General features: G+C 59.1%; 3 protein-coding genes across 8 annotated transcripts; 1 reads left to right on the forward strand and 2 right to left on the reverse strand.

Moving 5' to 3' along the window:
• The first annotated feature begins 1,948 nt into the window (after window positions 1-1,948).
• On the forward strand, window positions 1,949-2,755 carry NPB (neuropeptide B). Its single transcript, XM_006064229.3, has 2 exons — window positions 1,949-2,420; window positions 2,501-2,755. Exons 1-2 carry the CDS (start codon window positions 2,178-2,180, stop codon window positions 2,627-2,629), a joined length of 372 nt encoding a protein of 123 aa, XP_006064291.2. The 5' UTR covers window positions 1,949-2,177; the 3' UTR covers window positions 2,630-2,755.
• Window positions 2,756-4,856: 2,101 nt separating this feature from the next.
• On the reverse strand, window positions 4,857-12,108 carry PCYT2 (phosphate cytidylyltransferase 2, ethanolamine). Of its 4 annotated transcripts, XM_006064230.3 has the most exons (14): window positions 11,924-12,104; window positions 10,045-10,133; window positions 9,296-9,457; window positions 8,972-9,038; window positions 8,220-8,304; window positions 8,037-8,081; window positions 7,791-7,844; window positions 7,214-7,352; window positions 6,866-6,948; window positions 6,548-6,625; window positions 6,291-6,356; window positions 6,060-6,125; window positions 5,690-5,778; window positions 4,857-5,604 (listed from the first exon to the last, which is right to left on the reverse strand). In XM_006064230.3, the coding sequence occupies exons 1-14, from the start codon at window positions 12,010-12,012 to the stop codon at window positions 5,493-5,495; spliced, it is 1,224 nt and encodes a 407-aa protein (XP_006064292.2). In that variant the 5' UTR covers window positions 12,013-12,104; the 3' UTR covers window positions 4,857-5,492. The 4 variants fall into 4 exon arrangements, with proteins under 4 accessions (XP_006064292.2, XP_025135502.2, XP_006064293.2 ...); XM_025279717.2 differs by lacking the exon at window positions 9,296-9,457 and having other exon boundaries at window positions 11,924-12,108; XM_006064231.3 differs by lacking the exon at window positions 7,791-7,844 and having other exon boundaries at window positions 11,924-12,102.
• A 261-nt stretch (window positions 12,109-12,369) lies between these two features.
• SIRT7 (sirtuin 7) lies at window positions 12,370-18,630 on the reverse strand. Of its 3 annotated transcripts, XR_328051.3 has the most exons (11): window positions 18,469-18,630; window positions 18,261-18,398; window positions 18,071-18,175; window positions 16,297-16,367; window positions 16,127-16,199; window positions 14,967-15,065; window positions 14,659-14,895; window positions 14,445-14,525; window positions 14,155-14,261; window positions 13,622-13,707; window positions 12,881-13,057 (listed from the first exon to the last, which is right to left on the reverse strand). XR_328051.3 is itself a non-coding variant. In XM_006064233.3 (10 exons), exons 1-10 carry the CDS (start codon window positions 18,619-18,621, stop codon window positions 12,859-12,861), a joined length of 1,263 nt encoding a protein of 420 aa, XP_006064295.1. In that variant the 5' UTR covers window positions 18,622-18,630; the 3' UTR covers window positions 12,370-12,858. The 3 variants fall into 3 exon arrangements, 2 of the variants coding, with proteins under 2 accessions (XP_006064295.1, XP_044794631.1); XM_006064233.3 differs by lacking the exon at window positions 13,622-13,707 and having other exon boundaries at window positions 12,370-13,057; XM_044938696.1 differs by lacking the exons at window positions 13,622-13,707; window positions 14,659-14,895 and having other exon boundaries at window positions 12,370-13,057.
• Window positions 18,631-18,649: the final 19 nt, after the last annotated feature.

Consider the following 18,649-nt stretch of genomic DNA (forward strand, 5'->3'; position numbering starts at 1 on the left):
GGCCGGAGGCTCCAGTTGCTTGTTTTCTTGGTGTTGAGGCAGCCTCGGTGTGCGCCAGTACGAAAACTCATGAATAAACATCCCAATGCGATGCCGAGAGGCCCTGAGTCACACCCCTGGAGAAGAAGGAGTCAGGGATCAGCTGGAAGAGCCACGGTGGGAGGATTGGGCTTGGGCTGGAAGAGCCTGCTGGGGTAGAGAGGCCGGGAGGCCCCCTCTTCAGAGTGCTTGCAGGGACCCTGGATGGACACGGCTGGCAGGCGCTCCCATGCTTCCTCCCTCTGGAAGGCTGTCCCTGAGTAGGTGCTAGCTGTGCAGAGGGCTTTGCCAAGGCTGCTGTGACCGGTGGCCTGAGTCCCCATCTCCCAGCTCCTTGTCAAGGCCAATGTCTGACATCAGGACGTGTGTCCACGGGTGTCCGAGGGTCTCCCCATCTAGGGGAACTCAGCCCTTGGGACATCCTTCGGGCACCTCTACTCCACCTCAGCCCCCGTTGGCTGGTGGCCTGGTGTGGGGCGGGGGCAAGGAACCCAGCCCTAGGGTTTTGAGCAGCTTCTGGATGGCAACTGCTGTAGGCTGCATGTCCTGTGAGCATGGGCTCCTTCCAGTCTATTCTCGACCTCCCCCCGCACCTGGGGTCACTGCCCTGTGTCCCTGTAACGCTTTCTGCCCAGTGGGTAGCTGGTTTCTGAGCACCAGTCCCCAGGGGAGAAGGCAGGGCGGTACATGGTCTGGACCATTGTGCCCAGAGGGAAGGAACCTTCACAGAACCTGGAGGTCATATGCTCCTTGCCCAGAAACCCAGCTGCCACAGCCCTTGTGCTGGTGTCTGTCCTGGGAAGGCACGTGGCCAGGGTGTTTGGAAAGTGTGAGCAGGAGGAGGGGCAGCTGAGTAAGCCTCATGTCACCTGCTGTGTGCTCTCCGTCTTGGGCCCTTGGACTCAGCCTCCTGGGTGCTCCCATTTAGCTCTTGGGCTCTAGGCAGTAACTGAATTCTAAGTACCTATCTACAGCGTGTCTGGATCCATGGTCACTGAGTTCACAGACCAGTAAGAAGACCAGCCTTCACTGGGAGGTGGGCAGTGGCAGCTGCAGAGGATCCCACAGGGTGGCCTGGCCTCCGTCTGGCCTGCCCTGTTCGCCTCCCCTCCCTGGAGTTCTGCCTTCCCTGGGGAATTCTCCCCTGTGACAGGAAGTACCCACATGCCTAGGGTGCCAGACTGTGAACCGAGCCTCCAGGCTTTTAGCCCTGGCACACCGGGACAGGTGCCCTCACCCCAGAAGCCTAGAGCTTGCCACAGGTCATACAGTCCTCTAGGCAGGCCACTCCCACTTTGCTGTCAGGTGGGCTCCTCTCCATTCTTTACTGGGTTCCAGCCTGGTCCTCCCAGGGCCTGCGTGGTCCCCTCAAGCAGGACACAGAGCTGCCTGCCAGGCCCAGCACACACCCAGAGCCCAGCCATTGGCTCCCTCCCAGGAAGCTCAAGGGCTCTGCCAGTTCCTCTCAGGCCCCATAATCATCTCAGCTCTTCCTCTGCCACAGTGGCACAGGGTCACAGCACCCACCTCTGCAACGGCTCTCCCCTGGCCTCGCCTCATCTGTCCTATGAGCCCTCCTGCCTGTCCTGCCAGCTGTTTGAGGACCAGATCAGTGGTATAAAACTCTCATAGGTGTGAAACCCACCTCTGCCCTCCCCACCCCCGGCCCTCTTAGATTTCAGTGCCTCCTCCAGAAGCCTGGTCCTCTGGTCAGCTCCCTTTAGGGTGGGAACGGCTCCTTGTCCCCGGGGTACGGGGGGACAGGAGGGGGGGGCTGGGGCGCCGTCGGACTCGTTGAGGGCTCTGCAGCACCGACGCCCCTCCCCCCACTGAGTCGGGACTAAGGTCTGGGAGGGGCCTGGGGGCTGCTTCCCAGCAAGAGTTGAGTGGGCCAGAAACGGGGAGGTGGGCGTGGGTGGGGAGGAAGGGGGCGTCGCATTCCCCCAAGCCCTGGAGCATCTTTCGCCAGCGTGCCCCTGTTCCCAAGAGGCTCTCAACCCCGCGCGGGCTTCTCCCTCCAGGATGCGGAGGCCCGTGCATCCCGGCGCCCGCCCTCGCGCCCCGCCCCGCCCCGCCGCAGATATAAGGCAAGGGTGCTGCCGTTCCGCACCCCGCCGCCCGCTGCCACCGAGTCCCCCATGGCCAGGCCCACGATGCTGGTGGCCGCCGCTCTGGCGCTGTGCTTACTGCTGGCGTCCCCTGGCCTCGCGTGGTACAAGCCGACGGCGGGGCTGGGGTACTACTCCGTGGGCCGCGCCGCGGGGCTGCTGTCCGGCTTCCACAGGTCGCCGTACGCACGGCGCTCCGAGCCCCGCGGGGGCACGCGATCCCTGGGAGGGGTCGGCACCTTCCGGGAGATGCGCCCCAACCTGCGGAGTCTCGTGAGTAATGGGCGCTGTTGGGTGCGGAGGGCTGGAGGGTGCGGGCGCCCCCTAATCCTTCCATCCCATCTCGCCCCCAGGCCGTGTGCGTCGAGGAGATCATTCCCAACCTGCAGAGCTGCGAGCCGCTCCCCGACGGCCGCGCCACTTTCCAGTGCAAGGCCGACGTCTTCCTGTCGCTCAGCGCCTCGGACTGTCGCAGCAAGTGAGCCCCGACCCCGGCACCTGGACCGGACCTGAATGCCCCGGGTACCCGTGGGCCCGCCCCTGCCCTGAAGCTAGATGGCACCCAGCACCGCCCATCCATCCCCATAGTAAATGGCTTAATGAATAAATGACTTGCAGTCTCTGGAAGGTGGGCACAGTGGGTGGAGTGGGGGGTCTCCTGAATCTCCACACCCATACTCTGCTCACCTAGGCGTGCAGACAGCAGCCAGGTCACCAGGTTGCACGGAGACACCTGTATAGGAGCTCCCAAGAACCACTGCTGGTAAAATGCTGCTGGGAACTTTCTGTGGGCCTCAGGCGGTATCAAACCCAGACATCTTCTGGAGCCCCGCATCTGGCTCTGCAAGGCTCCGCTCCATGCCCTGCCTTCTCCCTGCTTTTGTTCAGGCAGCTCCTGGATTCTCCTAGGAGGTGCTGCCTGGGTTCCCCACTAGCCATCAAGTCTACCACACCAGCTCAAAAGTCCTACCTTGTAATAAGCCTCCCCTAAACACCCCACACCAGGACGCCCTCCTGCCTCAAATGCTACGTTTCTTGAGGCCTCCCTTACTAGAGGGCCAGCTCTTGGAGTGACTCCTTTCTTGGAGCACCCCCCAAACACCTCCAAGTACACAACATGGGACAATACTTGTCCAAATGAATGAATGAATAGGCTGGGCCCAGCAAGAGGGGGAAGGCAGCGAGATGTGTGGCTCCGGGGCTGGGAGGGGCTACAGCAAGGGGGATGACAGAGCTGAGAGCTGGGCACAGCCCCAGCTGAGTCCTGAGTCAGGCAGCCGGCTCCTCCCAGGCCTGGGAGCTCTTTGTTCATCCCAATCTAGACCCGCAGGAAAGCAGTATCCCCAAAGCCATGGGTGGTGCCATGCCTGGAGAAGGGAGGGGCTGTGCAGGACCATGGCTCTTGAATACAACTGCCTTGTGCCAGCCCAGCACCCTTGCCCAAGTCAGGCTAATTCCCTAATTCAGTTGTTGGGATCTCAGTAAGTTGATTTACACCCTGGCCCCCAATGAGGCTGACCTGAGTCCCTTAGCCTGAGCTCTGGCCCAGAGATCTGGAGCTTGTCTCAATAACGTCCCCCCACCCCATGGAATGCCTTGCCACCAGCTGGGCCTCAGAGGATCCAAGGGAGCTGGACCTACCAGCCAGCCCTCTGCTGAAGCTGTGGGTGGAACCCACAATCCTGTTGTATCTGGGTGGACAAGTGTCCGGAGGCACCCACCTCCTGGATACCCAGGCTCCAAGTTTCCTCCAACCATGGTCCAGCCGCGGCAGGGGGGGTGGCTTCCTGGTTGCTGCTGCAGGCTGTCCCCCAGCCCTCACCTTGGGTGCCACCCAGCAGGGGGTTCTGAACAGGCCTAGGGCTGACTCTGGTCTCAAGAGGAATCCACTGGCTGCTCCTGTATCCCCACCCCCATCAATCTACAGGAACTGGCTGATCGCTGCAGGATTGGAGTGAGAAGGCTAATACACTGGGTTCCTGAAGTTGGGGCAGGGGTGCGGGGAGGGCCCTGTGCTTCTCACAGCTTAGTGTGCTGCCCCCACTGGGAAAGGGAGGAAAGGAAGTGGGGCAAGGGCTGCCCCGAGAAGCCATGTGCACTGACAGTCCCCCAGCCCCCTCACTGCAGCTGCCCGCACAGGTTCTAGACTCCAGAAGGGACAGGCCCGGCGTGAATGCTGGTCTAGGACTCCCATGGGGCCAGGCCACAGGGTGCTCTGGCTCCATCTGGCCCAGCAGCTGCAGGGCAGAGGCCATTCTGGAGAGAACTGGAAGAGGCTGAAAGAACATCCCAGCCCTTACTCTTGAACATCAGATCCATAAACCACAGCCACTGTCCCCCTCCTCCCCAAAAGAGGTGACGGGTTAGCACCCTGCAGCCGCTATACCACTCCAAGTGGGCCCTGACTTGGGTGCAGGAGACCCTGAGATTCTGTGGACTTGGCCAGGGAGCAGCCCCCAATTCCTTCTTGGATCAGGGAGCTATGGAGACTGCAGGGTGTCAGACTCTCGTTTTCCTCACGACAGACCCCGGGGCCAAAGACGCTCTGTCGGCCCTTGCCTCTCTCCCTCTTTCGTTTCCGGCCACTGTGGGAAGCGGCTGGGGAGCTGGATCTACGGCGTTTCTTGCTGCGGCCATCCACCTCCTTGTTGGGTGGCGGGGAGCAGGGCCAAGGTTTTCTGGTACTGCCCTGCAGGATGGACAGCCTGATGCAGAGCCCCTCCCAGCAGGTTTATTTGGTTGCACACCTGCCAGTCAGGTACAAAACCAAGAACAGTCTCTGGGGAGTCTGGTCCAGGAAAACGGGTGCAGCGTCTGGGCCCCGGGCCCCAGGGCAGAGGCCACCCATGTGGGAGGTGGCCTGGTCTGCACCCCGAGGAAGAAAGGGGGCAACCCCCTGGGTCACTGCTCCCTGAGGCTTGTTTGAACTGAGGCAAGGCAAGTGGGAAGGCTGCCTCGAGCTGGGCAGTGGAAGGCGTATAGGAGCTTCCCGGGGGGCAGATGGTGAGCAGCAGCAGGGCTGAGAGGATGAAAGCTGGGTCTTCCATGGCACGTAGGGTGGCACCCCTCTGGTCGAAGGTGCCCCCTGCCCATCCTGCAGGCTGGGCTGCTCCACTGTGCTGGAAGCCCTCTCTGTGCAACTCAGCAGGAAGGGCAGGATGGCCTGCTGCAAGACAGGCACCTTGCGAGCAGGGTGACAGGCCATGTCCTCCACACCAGCCCTTCTGTGGTGGGTGATTGGAGAAGAGGGCACTGCAGCTTTGTTAAAAACTGAGCCAAGCTCTCAAGGCAGGGTTGAGAGAGGGCCAGCCCCTCAGAGGGCCCCTGGCATCCTCCCACCTGTCATCAGAAGTCACAGTCAATCTCCCTTTCGGGCTGTGCTTCCTGCCGCCTCATGGCCTCCTGAAAGGCCAGCTCCTTGGCTTCCTTCTTCTGGTTCCGGGCCTCGTATTCCAGCCTGGGGGCCAGATGGGGTGAGGTGTGCACCCAGAGCCAGGGCCTCAGTGCCACCCTGTGCCCCCAGCACCCCAGCCAGGACTCACCTGTTCTTGATGATGCGCTGGACAATGAGGTCTGTGGTGAGGTCATTCCCACTGTCAACCTGGCAGAAAATGCCCCTCCTTTTGGGCTCCTGGAGGCCAGAAAGAGGGGAAGGAGGTGAGAGCCCTCCCCTGAACCTTGGGGAGCCTGCAGTACTGCCCTGGCTCCTATGGCCCTTCCCCCCGCCCCCACCATGATGGGCGTGATCACTCGCGCTCAGTTCCCGCCTCCTTAAACCATGCGGCCACCAGCGAGGCAGCTGTCACCTCACCCATTTCCCAGACAACCATGGTGAGGCACAGGGGCATCAGGTAGCTGGGAAGCACCAGACAGTGGCCACCTCGTGTCCACTGAGGGCCCTGTAGGACCCACCTCATATGGGTCAGAGCCATCCTTGTCAGGCACGACTTCCGTCTTCCCGTGACACACCAGGTCCACCTGGGGAGGAGGCAGGGGTCAGGGAGCCCTCCCAGCATCACCCTACACGGTCCCCTGCTCCCCGAGGACCCTCCCCAGGGAGGCCAGCATGGCTCAGAGCACTGGCCTGGCCCCACTCGGCCCAGGTCCTCCCTGGAAAGCTCGCACCAGGAGCCCCACCCTCACCTTGAAGTGGTCCAGGAGCTCTGCTGTGACCGAGTACGGGGCCCCAATCACCACTTCAGACACGTACTGGGTGGACAAGAAGCACAGCTGGTTAACTAGGACTTGCCAGGCAGCAAGGTAGGGGCTGAGAGGGGGCATGGTGGAACCCCAGACTCGTACCCCTGGGAGGGTTCTGAGGGGGTGGGGGGGTGGGGTGATGAGGAGGAGCAGCTCCAGCCTGGGAAGGACAGACTGCTGGTCTGCCCACCAGCTCTCACCCGGCAGGCCAGCACACTCAGGGTCCGCTCATGCAGGTTCATGATGGGGTAGTTCTTCCCCTTGTAGTGGTTGACCTCCTAGAGGCAGAGCAAGGTTGAGTCAGCTGGCAACCTTGGGGCCGGTGTGTGTTTGTGTGTGTGAGGCTGTGCTCCCTCCTAATAATCCCTCGCAGATGTCTGCCAGACGTCTCCAGACCCCTCCCTGGGTTTCTCCCTGGGCAGAGGCCCAAGCTCACCACCTCTTCCTCACTTGTGCCCAACCCCATCCCTAGGAGCCTTTCCAGAGTCCCCACACTATCAGATGCCCCGGGGTGAGACCTGGTCAAAATGCAAGCCAGCGATGACGTAGGGCCTCTCCGCCAGGCCATATACCTTCTCCAGGAAATCCACATGCCCAATGTCTGCACCCAGGTTAAGGAGCGAGGAATCAATACAGAGCAGCCATCCACAGGAGCAGGGGCTCAGTAAGGTCCCCTCCCTCCTGCCTGCTCACGCCTCTCCCTGCTAACGGCTGTGTCCCTGCTAACGGCTGTGCACCCCACCCCAGTTCAGGGTCCTCGAGAATCAGAGAGGCCCCTTGAGGCCCTGGGGCCCACTGGGGAGGATGTGGAGGAGCAGACAGAAGGCCCTGGGCAGGGACAAACGCCACGCAATCCCAGAGGATACGGAACAGGTCAAAGGCGCCAGCCACATAGATGACCGTCTCCCCAGGCTGGGGCTCCTTTCCCGAAGCAAACTGGATGATCTTCTGGGATGTCTGAAGAAACTGGGACACCCCCGTCCAGGGGTTCCGCCCCCCGGGGCACTGCAAGCCGAGAACAGTCTGGTCAGTGACGGAAGCCTTGCAGGCACGTCCTTTGCCTGTGACCACCCTTGGGCCTGCCCACACCCGCCTGTCCATCTGCTCTGGGAGGCACAGGTGTGGGGTGGAGGGAGCAGATACAGGGGCCACAGCCAGGACTCCAAACCCCTAGCCGCTGCCGGCCACTCGCTCATTTGCTCTGCTGTTGCTCCCAGGCAGGCATTTCAGGCAGGGATGCTGAGGGCCGGCTGGCATTGCCTGGTCCACACCGAGACCCGGGCGGGCGGGGCACCTGTGGCTGGCGGGACTGGGGTCCTGCCCTGCGGCCACAGCAGGCACTGCAGCCAATAGCACCTTGGCTCGGCAACTGGCCCGCCAGGAAGAGGCCAGCGGACACAGCCCTCGTGGGGACCTGGCACCCTGAGGCCACCGTCTGGTCACCTGGGAGGAGCCTTCCGAGCAAAGTGTCTCCCCGGCGGGTGTCGGGTGAGGGGGCTACAGAAGGAGAGAGGACCAGGCCACCTGGTTAGAGAACCCTCATTCACACGGTGGCCACTGGGACCGGCCAGCCAGCAAGATTGGCGGTCAGTACCCAGAAAGCAGGGAGCAGGGTAGAGAGTGAGACCCTTTCCCCAGGGGGTGGCCTGGGGGTCAGGCAGTGGCCCAGACAGGACAGGCAACGCTTACCTTGCCAAAGCTGTCTGCATACTCCCGGTACTCGGAGGACATCTCCTGCACAGAAGGGTACAGGGCTGAGAGGCCTAGCCCTCCAGACGCAGCCAACCCCAGGACCCCAAAGCTTGCTGTTCCAGTGCCCTCTGAGGAGCAAGGGTAGGGTAGGTGATCCCTCCCTCCCAGTCCCACACTCACCTGACTGCTGTGATGGGCCTTGGTTACCAGCAGCATGCGGCCAACGAGGTCTGTGGTGGACACCCCCTGGGTGCGCTTGCATTCTCTGGGGACAGAGGTGGGGTTGGGGCTCTCATCCTGGGACACATGTACAAGGCTGCCTCCTAAGGGCACCTAAGTTGCCCCACCCAAGAGTAAGGGCAACTGTGCTTGTGGCTGAATCTACCATGGTCCATCCCTGGCGGCCTTGCTGTGCATAGACCGTGCACTTCCTTGCTACTCTTGGCCAGGATAGAAAACCAAAACCCAGAGGGTGGAGGGACCATGGTCATTTTATCAACCAAACGACATGACTGGACAGAAGAACAGGATTATCAAGCCTCAAGTTCGCAGACCATCCGAGGGGGTGGCTCTGATCCTGTTCGGCCCACTGATGCCCAGGTCCTGCCTCACCACACACTCTGCCAAGGGAATCTCAGGCCTTACTGCCCAATTCGAGCTGCCAGCCATGTGGGCCTTTTCAAGAGTTACTCATAAAAGCCAGCTCCCCAGTCGAACCCCACATCTCCACTGCTCTGCAGCCACCTGGGGCCAAGTGGCTCCCGTACTGGGTGACCCAGGTGCATGGCGCCCCCAGCCATCGCACCACACCCACACAAGTCACAGGAAGCACAGGCTGCAGCCCGGACACTGCCCTCATGAGCAGAAGGCGTTCGAGGGGCCCCAGGAAACCCACTCCTCTAAAGGTGGGCCAACCGGCAGCTAGAGCTTACCTGTACCTTCCAGCCTGCTTCACTTCCTCGTAGGTGTCCCGGCCATCTACGGTCAGCGTGATGTCATCTAACGGGTGACATGCACACAAGAACACGGAATTTAACCCAAAGCCACGAAGACCTCCAGGCCCATACCTTCACTCCAGGTCTGCCCCGGTGTGCGTACACTCCTTTCTGTAGAAGAACCCAAAGCTTCCTCGGACCCTCAAAGGGCTCCATGCTCCCCCGAGTGTGAGGATGCCAGCACCTCCAGATACCCCTCTGATGGTCAGGTCCTGAGCTGCTTGAGTCCCCAGCCCCTTGGATTAAGTCCTGTCCACTCACTGCCGTGGACGCAGAAGTCACAGTTGTACTTGTCCAGAGTCTCCAGTGTGGTGACGTAGGGGGCTGCCGGCACCACCTCATCCACCCACTTGATGGCCTGCACCATCTTGTACCTCTCCTCCTGAGTGAACACCGGGGGCCCCTTGTGCTTGGCGATCTCCTCTAGGGAGAGAGAAGAGGGCAAAGGACAAGGTGGGTGACTCCTGGAGGGCAGGCCACAGGCTTGCCGGCCCCTCCCAGCACTGAGCAGGGTCTGCAGCCACACAAAGGCTTGTGGAGGGAGGCTGTCTCTGACAGGGCCCTCAGCCCATGAAGTACCAAGCAGCCCTGCTGTCCTCTGTGAGTTGGTACAGGCGCTGGGGATGTACCTGCTGGGAACTGCATGCCACCCCCTGCCTCAATCAATCCATTAGCGTTCCAGGTACAGTCCAGGTTGCCTTTGATGGCTGGGTACTCTGTACTCAAAGGCCTTGGGAATCAGAAAGTGGGTAGGAAGTGGCTGGCATACCCAGATGGATCCACTGGACACCCCCTACACCCAAGCTCATGACACGATACAAGACGGGAAAGCTATGGGCGGCCTGGCCTGGGTTGGGGTTAGGGTGAGCTTGCAGAGCTGTGCTAATGGCGAGGATGGCCTAGGCCCGGCCCTACCCTCCATGGGGACCTGTGGGGTCTGTCACAGGCACCGGGGGCAGGGGGGTGGGGGGGTGGGGGCGGGCGGCGGTGGGCACAGCAGCCCAGCTTACCATCAGTGTGCACACCCACGATGAGGTGGTCACCCATGGCCCGGGCCTGGCGCAGCTGGTTGGAGTGGCCATAATGTACCATGTCGTAGCTGTGGAGAGCACAGGGCTGTCATTCCCGTGTTGGGGTTCAGCCTTGTTCCTCTGCAGTGTCATCAGGAAGCCCGCCAAGAAGCCACCACGGGAACTGCCCCCAGGGTCCCAGTTGGGCTTTCAGAGAGAGGGGTGCTCAGTTCTCCTTATCACCAGTCCCTGGGCCCAGGGTCAGACTGAGCAAGCGTGGCTGTGCCCAGGGACAGGTCTGGGGACCCTGAGGGCTGGTGAGGACACAGAACAGAACCTGCTCCCCACACCTGGAACAGTGCTTTGCCCTTAGCTCCCATGGGCAGTCCCTTTAAGGTGTAATATAAACGTGGTAATTCAAGGGTACAGTGGACTCTGTACTACCCTGAGACAGCCACGCAGTCCCTGGAGCCAACACATAACAAAGTCTAACCAATGATGAAGGGCGATTGCTGGCTTTAAAAGTTCTGCCTGGTCCTCATGGCCTCTGGAAACTCAGTGAGGCTTTGCTCCCTGGAACCAACAACCACCTCCCTGTCACCTGGGGTTCTAGAGCATTCATCCTCAAATTCAGGTCTGGTTAAGAGAGAATGCTCGGCTGAAGGCCACACATAGTACCACAGCTCCACTCGAGTTGTCACTGGGCTCAGGGGTGGACCTCATGCTTGCTCTGCTTCCTCTCAGCCTGGTATTGCCTTCTGAGTAGGTGGAGCTGTCCCTGCTTCTCCAGGTGACCAAGGCCACCAGGTGTACACAACCATTCTACTCAACACCACGTGCTAACACCACCATGGCACACCGGGCCCCAGCAGACGAGCCTGTGGGGCACAGCACTCTGGTCCTGGGCTAAGGGAAGAGGGGAGTCTAAATTCAGGAGCCTGTCTGGCCCTTGTGCCCACCAGACAGGTTGGGCAGGAGGGGTGCATAGCAGAGAATTCAGGGTGGTCCTGGGTCCAGGCCGTACCACAGTCACTGTGGCCTGCTAAGGGTGGAGCCAGGCCTGGCCAGGGCCAAGGTCAGAGTCCACAGACAGGAAGCCACACCCCCTCCCCAAGGTGACTCAGGTGCAGGCACAGAAGTATGGCAGCCCCGCATGCTGACTGCTGAAGCCCTGGGCTTGCTTTCTCTGCTTTCATCAAAGGTTTGAGGAAGTACTCAAGGTGGCAAGTTACCACTAGACGTTCACTTTCCTCTTGTCCCCCGGCAGCCTCAAACCTATCTTAACACCACTACTCCAATTGTCTGGCTTGCCAAAAAGAGAACAGTTTGGCACTGTAACTCTCCTCAGATGGACCCAGGAGCCTGAGCGCTGCACTAGGGTCTTACACGGACTGACCAATGCCTGCACTGACACTTGCCCAAACACTCAGGAGAATCTTCCAGGTTTTGTCCTGGGCAAGCTGGGGACTGGACAGGGAGAACTCTGGGAAGACATTTTGGGTGCACGGCTCCCTCGGAGGAATAGTTCCTAAGGCACTGAAATGATTAAAGTCACCAAGGTTAGACCCGCAACTCTGGCCACTATTGTGCACAAATCAGGCAGGTGGAACAGCCTGGCTGGGTCTCCAGCTTAAAGGCAAACGTGGGCAAAGGAACACCCAGGAAAGGCGCTTATGTAGGGATCCGCAGAAAGCCTCCAGCGACCCTCAGCCGCGCTGCCCGCAGCAACTCGGGTCCAAGGCTTCTTCCGCAGCCTGTGACTCCTTTCGCCCGCCGCCCCGAGCTCGCCGGCGGCCCGATTCCAGAGAAAGCGGCCACAGCGGTCGCCGCGCCCGCGGCCGCACCCCCGCCCCCGCCCCGCGTCCCCCGCCGCGCTCACCAGCCGTCGCACCACACCCGCACGGCGCGCCTAGCCCTCGGGCCCGGCCGCTTGGCGCCGCCCGCCTCCCCGTGCCCGTTCCGGATCATGGCCCAGTAGCGGCGGGGAGACACTGGGCAGCCGGCTCCCGACTCCGAGCCGCCGCAGCCCGCGCACGCACGCGCCGTCACGCGGGCCTCACCCGCCTCGCGCGGCCAATGGCGAACGTCGCCCCACCCCCGGCGCGGAGCCCCGCCCTCTCACCACACATGCGGCCAATGGGGAACCCCGGTCGAGCCAGGTTCCGCCCCTCCGCTCCCGGCCAATGACCTGTGTCCAGCATCCCTTAGCGCCCACCTGGCAGAGGGGCGGAGCAGGACCACGTGGGGCGCACCCTCCCCTTCAGGAGTCTCGGCAGGCGCCTGCTCCCACCCACCGTTTCAGGAAGGTAGTCGCTGACACGGGAAGACAGTGCAGAGACGTTTAATAACAATAAAAAGGCCTGCTGAGCCAAGGCTCAAAAATCACCCCTTTGCAGCATACTCAACACAGAAAAAGGCTTCTATAAACTTAACGTTTTCAGTAAGAAGTAGTAGAAATTGGGTTGATGCCCCTGAGACTGGCCTGGTGAATGAGGTAAGGCAGCTTTGTGCTTCCTCTTAGCTGGCCAGGTGTGAAATAACCGGAGTTCTGTTCTCACAGAGGGTGTGACTGCCACCTCTTTGGGAAGAGGCCGCTTGAGCAAAGCCTCTTCCATCATTAGGCCCATGCAGGGGGCAACCACAGCAGTGCAAGGGGGCTTCCCATGAGGACAAATGGCTAAACATGTCAGGGTGAAAATGTCACCCCCAGACAATTCTCAGGGGACAGTCCTGGCATTAATGGTGCCACCTGCCCCTGAACAAGAGTCCCGGCCATTTTCAAAGTGCCATCATTGTCCTTGGTCAAGCACCAGGTTACGTTACTTTCTTCCTTTTTGTGCGTTTGGTGCAGCCCCTGCCAAACCAGCCACCCAGGATGGGGGATGAGCTAAGTGGTGCACCCCGGTCCCCAGGCCCAGGTTCCTCTCGGCTTCTGCATAGTGACTTGCGACTGTGGCTGCCTTCTTCACCAGCACGCAGGGGAGTCGCCAGGGAGAAGATGGGGTCCTGCCACCTACAGAAAGGGAAAGCTGGGTCAGGTGTGCCAGGGAGCCCCTGGCAATCACAACCCGCCCCAGGACGGGAAAGCTGACTGAGGTCACCCTGTGTCCCTCCCGTGTCTTAACTATGGCTGGGCTGTGCTCAGTGGTGGCTCCAGAACATCTGTGAGAAGGGTAAGTTCCCTGAATAACTCAAAGGCCAGGACCCCAACTAGCCTGGCCTCTGCAGAACTCACTCCTCGCTGTGCTCACAGGGGTTGGGGAGGCACTAGCCCCAGGAAGGATGAGTCACTAGCCAACCCTGGGCCCCACCTTTCATTCATAAGGCCAGGGACAGGCAGATCAGACCCTCTTCCCCTTCCCAGACGGCAGGACTTGACAGGAGGAAAGCTGACTAGGGAGGCGCGGCCTAAACACTACACCGTGACGAGATCATGTGTCTGAGATGTAGAACCACATATTATAAACTTAAGATACAGATAAGCACTGATAAAGAAAATGAGCTAAGTTAATGTGAAAAAAAAAAAAGTACAGTACACAATAGGCCCACATTACAGAACACCACAAACATAACATACAAGAATTGCCAGGCCCAGAAGGTGAAGGGATCCTTAATTCTTGAACCCTTTGATTAAAAGAAGTTATTGATTTCCCCTATAAGACCCTGGAAATTCACAGAGAAAGAAAGTGTAAACTTTTTACTCAATACACACACCACGTCTAAATTATCACAAATTCTGTATCAAGGCACAATTTGTTTAAGCTTCCCCAAAGTATTCCAGTTCCCCAAGCCAAGTGCACCCAGATCCTGAAGAGCAGAGTTGCTGAGAGCACATCCCTTCAAGGCACCTTCCCGTCCAGGCTGCCTGAGGGGAAGGGGGGACATCCAGGCATACCCTGGCAGATTCCCTCTCCCTGCAGGAATCACACCAGCCAGGACATCTCAGCCAATGCTGGGGCTGGGCCCTGCAGAGGCCACCACGCCACAGTCACGCCTCAGATGCCAGCTGCCACACCTCAGAGCTTTCTCTACACTCAGCTCACAGAGGACGACAGACACAGCCCATCCACACAGGGGCAGGGAAGTGGGGGACACGCCTGTACCCCTCACCTGCTGTAGCGGGGGATCTCCAGGCCCAGTTCATCCATGAGGAGCTGCATGACGTCATCACACTTGCCGTGCAGCTTCAGGGCAGCCCAGTCATCCTTTGGGGTCCACTGGGGACAGGAGAAGGTGAGTGAGGACAGCACCTCACTCCTTCCCAACAGCCTGCTGGCCTTGGGCCCTGCTCAGCCAGACCTCCACGGTGCATGACTGTGGGACACAGATGTCCCAGGGATGGCTGGCTCTCCTGTTCTAAGGCCCAGGTCTGAGGAGGCGGCTCTGAGCACCTGAGTTACCTGCAAGTTCACAATGTAGAGCTTGGGCCGCCGGCTGGGGGGCTTGGTCATACACCAGAGGTGTGGATACTTCTTTAGAACCTGCAGGAATGGACAGATGGACAGACGAGACACACCCCAGATAAGGAGGCTACAGGAAGATGGGGTCTAAGGTTGAGCTGACCAGATGCAGGCAGGTTCACCTCTGTTCACATCCACAGTGCTATTTGCATACCTTTAAGCTGGAGCCTAAACACAGGATGGTGTCTGCTTTGCTAGCAGCCTGGGTGGCTGCCTCCCAATTCAGAGGCTGCCCCAGCGTCCCCCTCTCCCCAAAGTGCACGATGGTGTCCCTGAGTTGGCCTCCACACTTGTGGCAGGTGCGGCCGGTCTGATGCCGGTGCAGGGCAGTGCGCTCCGTCACATCAAACACCCGCACATATTCCCTATTGGGAGTGCAGGCCGTGCAGACCTGAGGAAAGTAGGGTCCGTGAGTGGGAGCCGCTGGCCTGCCCAGGCCCGAGTCCCCGAGGGATCGCTCACTTCAATGTACATGTTCCCGTGGAGCTCAGACATGGCTGAGCGAGGCAGCCCGCTTCGCAGGTGGAGCCCGTCGCAGTTCTGAGACACCACATGCTGCACCTGGAGGGGCAACAGCAGCGGTCAGCAGAAGGAAGTGGGGGGCAGCACTCAGGTGTGAAAGCATACCAAACCCTGCCAGTCCCAGAGCCCACAGCCCAGCAGAAACTACGACCTTGCACAAAGCACCGAAGGCAAACCCAGAGCAGCAGGCTGGTCCCAGCAGGACCCAGGAGGCTCTGATAAGGAGGGCACCAGGCCCACCCCCAACAAATCAGAAGCACTAGGAGCCCCAAGGAGGGCAAATGTTTGCACCACCTCCTCTTGGCTGAAAAGGGGCTCGGGACCCAGACTGAGGCTTTAGGTCCTTGAAGCCCTAGAAGTTTGACCCCTCTCCCACTTGGCAACAGGTGCTTAGCAGAGGATCTCCAGAGACTTCTTACTAGTTTGCCCTGTTATCTAGGTGGTTCCTGAGGTCTGTGGAAAAATGCAAGAGAAACACGAGGGGAAGGGGCTACCCTTGACAGCTCTGGGCCTAGGTGGACTCTCTGTGTGATGATTCAGCAAACAGGCTGCCCTCTGCTCTTGGAGTGGAAACACAGGAGGAATAGATGGCAGCTCAAACCAGAATCTAAACTGTTTGGTGGGTGCTCATCAGGGGTACCACTGGCTGACAGAGGTAGTATGCAACTGTCATCTGGGCACCAAGGTGGCCCTCCGGGTCCTAGTCATGGACCCAGTGAGTACAATCAGCCCTCTATATCTGAGGGTTCTACATCCGCAGATTCAACCAACCAAAGATCAAAAATATCTGGGGAGGGGGGGGTGGGGGGGGGGTGCGGCAGGAATATTCGAAAGAAAGATATCTATAAAGTTCCAAAAAGCAAAACTTGAATTGGCCACATACTGGCAAGAATCTGCACAGCATTTACATGTTTAAATAGCACTGATATTATATTAGGTTTTATAAGTAACTCATAGATGATTTACAGTACAGGGGAGGATGTGCAAATTACACACAAACACTACGTCTTTTTTATACAAGGGACTTGAGCATCTGCAGCCTTTGTTTTCTAAGGGGGTTACTGAAGGATGGCTGAACACTAGCCACCCTGGGCTCTTACCAGCTTCTGCTCATGTAAGCGGGTGATGCTCATGTGGGTGAGGGTTGGCTCAGCCTCACTCAGGTCAGCAGCACTGCCAGGTGGAAGGGAAGCAAAGGTGAGTGGAGCTGCAAGGACAGGTACATGTGCCCCTGTTCAACCAGGTAGGAAAGCTGTGCTAGGTTACTTACCTAACACTTCTTCCTTTCTGAAGCAGCGTCCACACTCCATTAGGGCCCCGGTAATCTGGGATAGAGGCTGCCTGAAGGTTCAGAAAGGAGATAAGCCCAGTGAAAAGATCACTGGAGGCACTGATAGAATTCCCAAGGATTTCTCTCAGTACTTCCCAGGCTGGCTCACAAACTGGTCGATTTGTTCCATAGCCTGAGCATTTCCTAGTCTAACATCCACCCAGACGGAGTGCACCCCTAGTGGCTTCTCCGCTCTGCTAGGACCCCTGCCCCAACCTGTTCCAGCTCATCCTTCTAAGCTCCAAAGAGCCTTGTCCATGCTGGGAGCCTCTTTACCATGTAGTCCAGCCTGGGCTTGTGGACAGGTCTGTCCTCATACTGAGGGGAAAGACTGATCAGACTCATCAATGTGTCCCCAGGGTCTAGCCAGTACTCAAGGTTTAGCAAACAGTGAACCCGTAAGTGGAACACTCCACCCTCCAAGTTCTCACATCCTGATGCTATAAATGGTTCTTGGCCTACCTTTACAAAGGCCAATCTCTTCAGACAAGATAAACATCACTGAATTTCCCAAGCTCCCAATGCACTGAAACAGACCTACCCCGAGAGAAGAAAACAGAGTGTGCCAGGATCAAGGTATCCTGTGCTTCCCCAGGCTGTGAGTGACCTCCCTTGTGGGGAGCACCCTCTCGGGTGCTTAAGCTCAGAAAAATGCCCACCCTGACCAGTAATTCTTATGCACATGGAAAATGGGACCCTCAAACAGTAACACTCAGAGCAAATTAATGAACAGCATATGGTTTTAGTAGCTGCTTACAATTCTTTAAAAAGTGATGTCACTGCTTTCACATAATCACGTGATAGTTCACATGTGCCAGGGTTCCAGGTGTTGGTAAGTTAAAGCAGTTAACATACCTTACACATTCTCACTACTGGGCCTCTTCAGTCATCCCTGCATGGAGTGTCTTACTTCACAAGTGCCTGTAAAATCTTATCCACCCTTCAGGGCCCAGACTCAATGCCATGCCACCTCTCACGGAAAAACAATCAGATGGGTTTCCCAGATGAAAACAGAGGGTATATTTGGATTTCCATTCTAGGGGCCTAGCACAGCCAGCTTCACATTAGTCATTTGCTTATACGGCTTACTATCATCACCTATGGATTCTTGATGGAAATCCTTGCTTATTCACCTCTGCTGGGCCTACATGCAGGTCACACTCAACTTGCACCCAGCAATTAAAGCACGTGCTATCCACACTATCCAAGCTAGTCACATTCGGCTGCCCAGGTAGCTTCTCTATAAAACTTCCCAAAAGCCATAGCATTTCCCTTCCTTATCTAGTGCACTCTACTGCGTGCTGCCTTGTGTTCTACTTACCTTACTTCAACCTTCAGAATGAATGGGGAACGAGAAGGTAGTTCGGGGCTTAGCTCTGCCCACATAACTATCAAGTCCTGCTTTTACCACTCTTTCTTCCCTGTCTCTAACTGGGTATAATGTAAACTCCAAATATTTAAAAACGTCTATCTACTTAACGAAGTTCCAAATGGAGTCATTTCGAGTTTCTCTAAAAAAGTAAAGACGCTCAGGAGGTGCTTTTATAATAGGCTTTTGCAAATCGGTACCATTGCTTAACAGAATACTGTGCTCAGTGCCGGAGTCAGACACCCAGAAGGGGGCGCCCCCCGCCTGCCCAAGCTCCAGCAGTCCGTGTTTCCCAGGACCTGGGAGCCGATCCAGGGCGCAGTCGTCCCCGCCTCGGGTCCCTACCGTGCTGATCCCCGCGCCCGTGTAGACGACCAGATATTTGGCATTGCGGACGGCGCTGGCCAGCTCCCGGACTTTCCTCTGCAGCTCCTCCGGGTCGTCGCACACCTGCCAAGACACCGAGGCCGGTCGTGAGCCGGCCCCGGCCCGCCCGCCCGCGCGCCCGCCCAGCCCGCCCGCGCCCGAGACTTGCCTCCTCCTGCCGCCGCTTCAGACCCTCGCGCCGCCTGCTCCGGCCCTGCAGCTCGGTCACCAGGTCCTCGCTCTCGGCCAGGAGCCTGCCCTCCTCGGCGCTGCGCTCGGTCGCCTCCTTCCTCAGGATGCGCGACACCTGCAGGCGCGGGGCGGGCGGTGAGGGCGGCGCGGGCTGGGGACGCGGCGCGGGGCGGGCGGCGGCGTACCTGGCGGAGGCGCTCTCTCTGTTGCTCCTCTCGCAACCTCCGGACCCGCTCCGCTGCCTTGCGCTCGGACCGGCTCAGACCCCCGGCAGCCATCGCTCCTGAGGAGACTCGCGCTTCCGCTTCCGCCTCCCGGCAGGCCACGCACCAGCGCATGCGCGCAAGACCCGCCCCGCCCTTCCGC

This window comes from Bubalus bubalis, chromosome 3 (assembly GCF_019923935.1).
Source record: "Bubalus bubalis isolate 160015118507 breed Murrah chromosome 3, NDDB_SH_1, whole genome shotgun sequence".
NCBI classification, from domain to species: domain Eukaryota; kingdom Metazoa; phylum Chordata; class Mammalia; order Artiodactyla; family Bovidae; genus Bubalus; species Bubalus bubalis.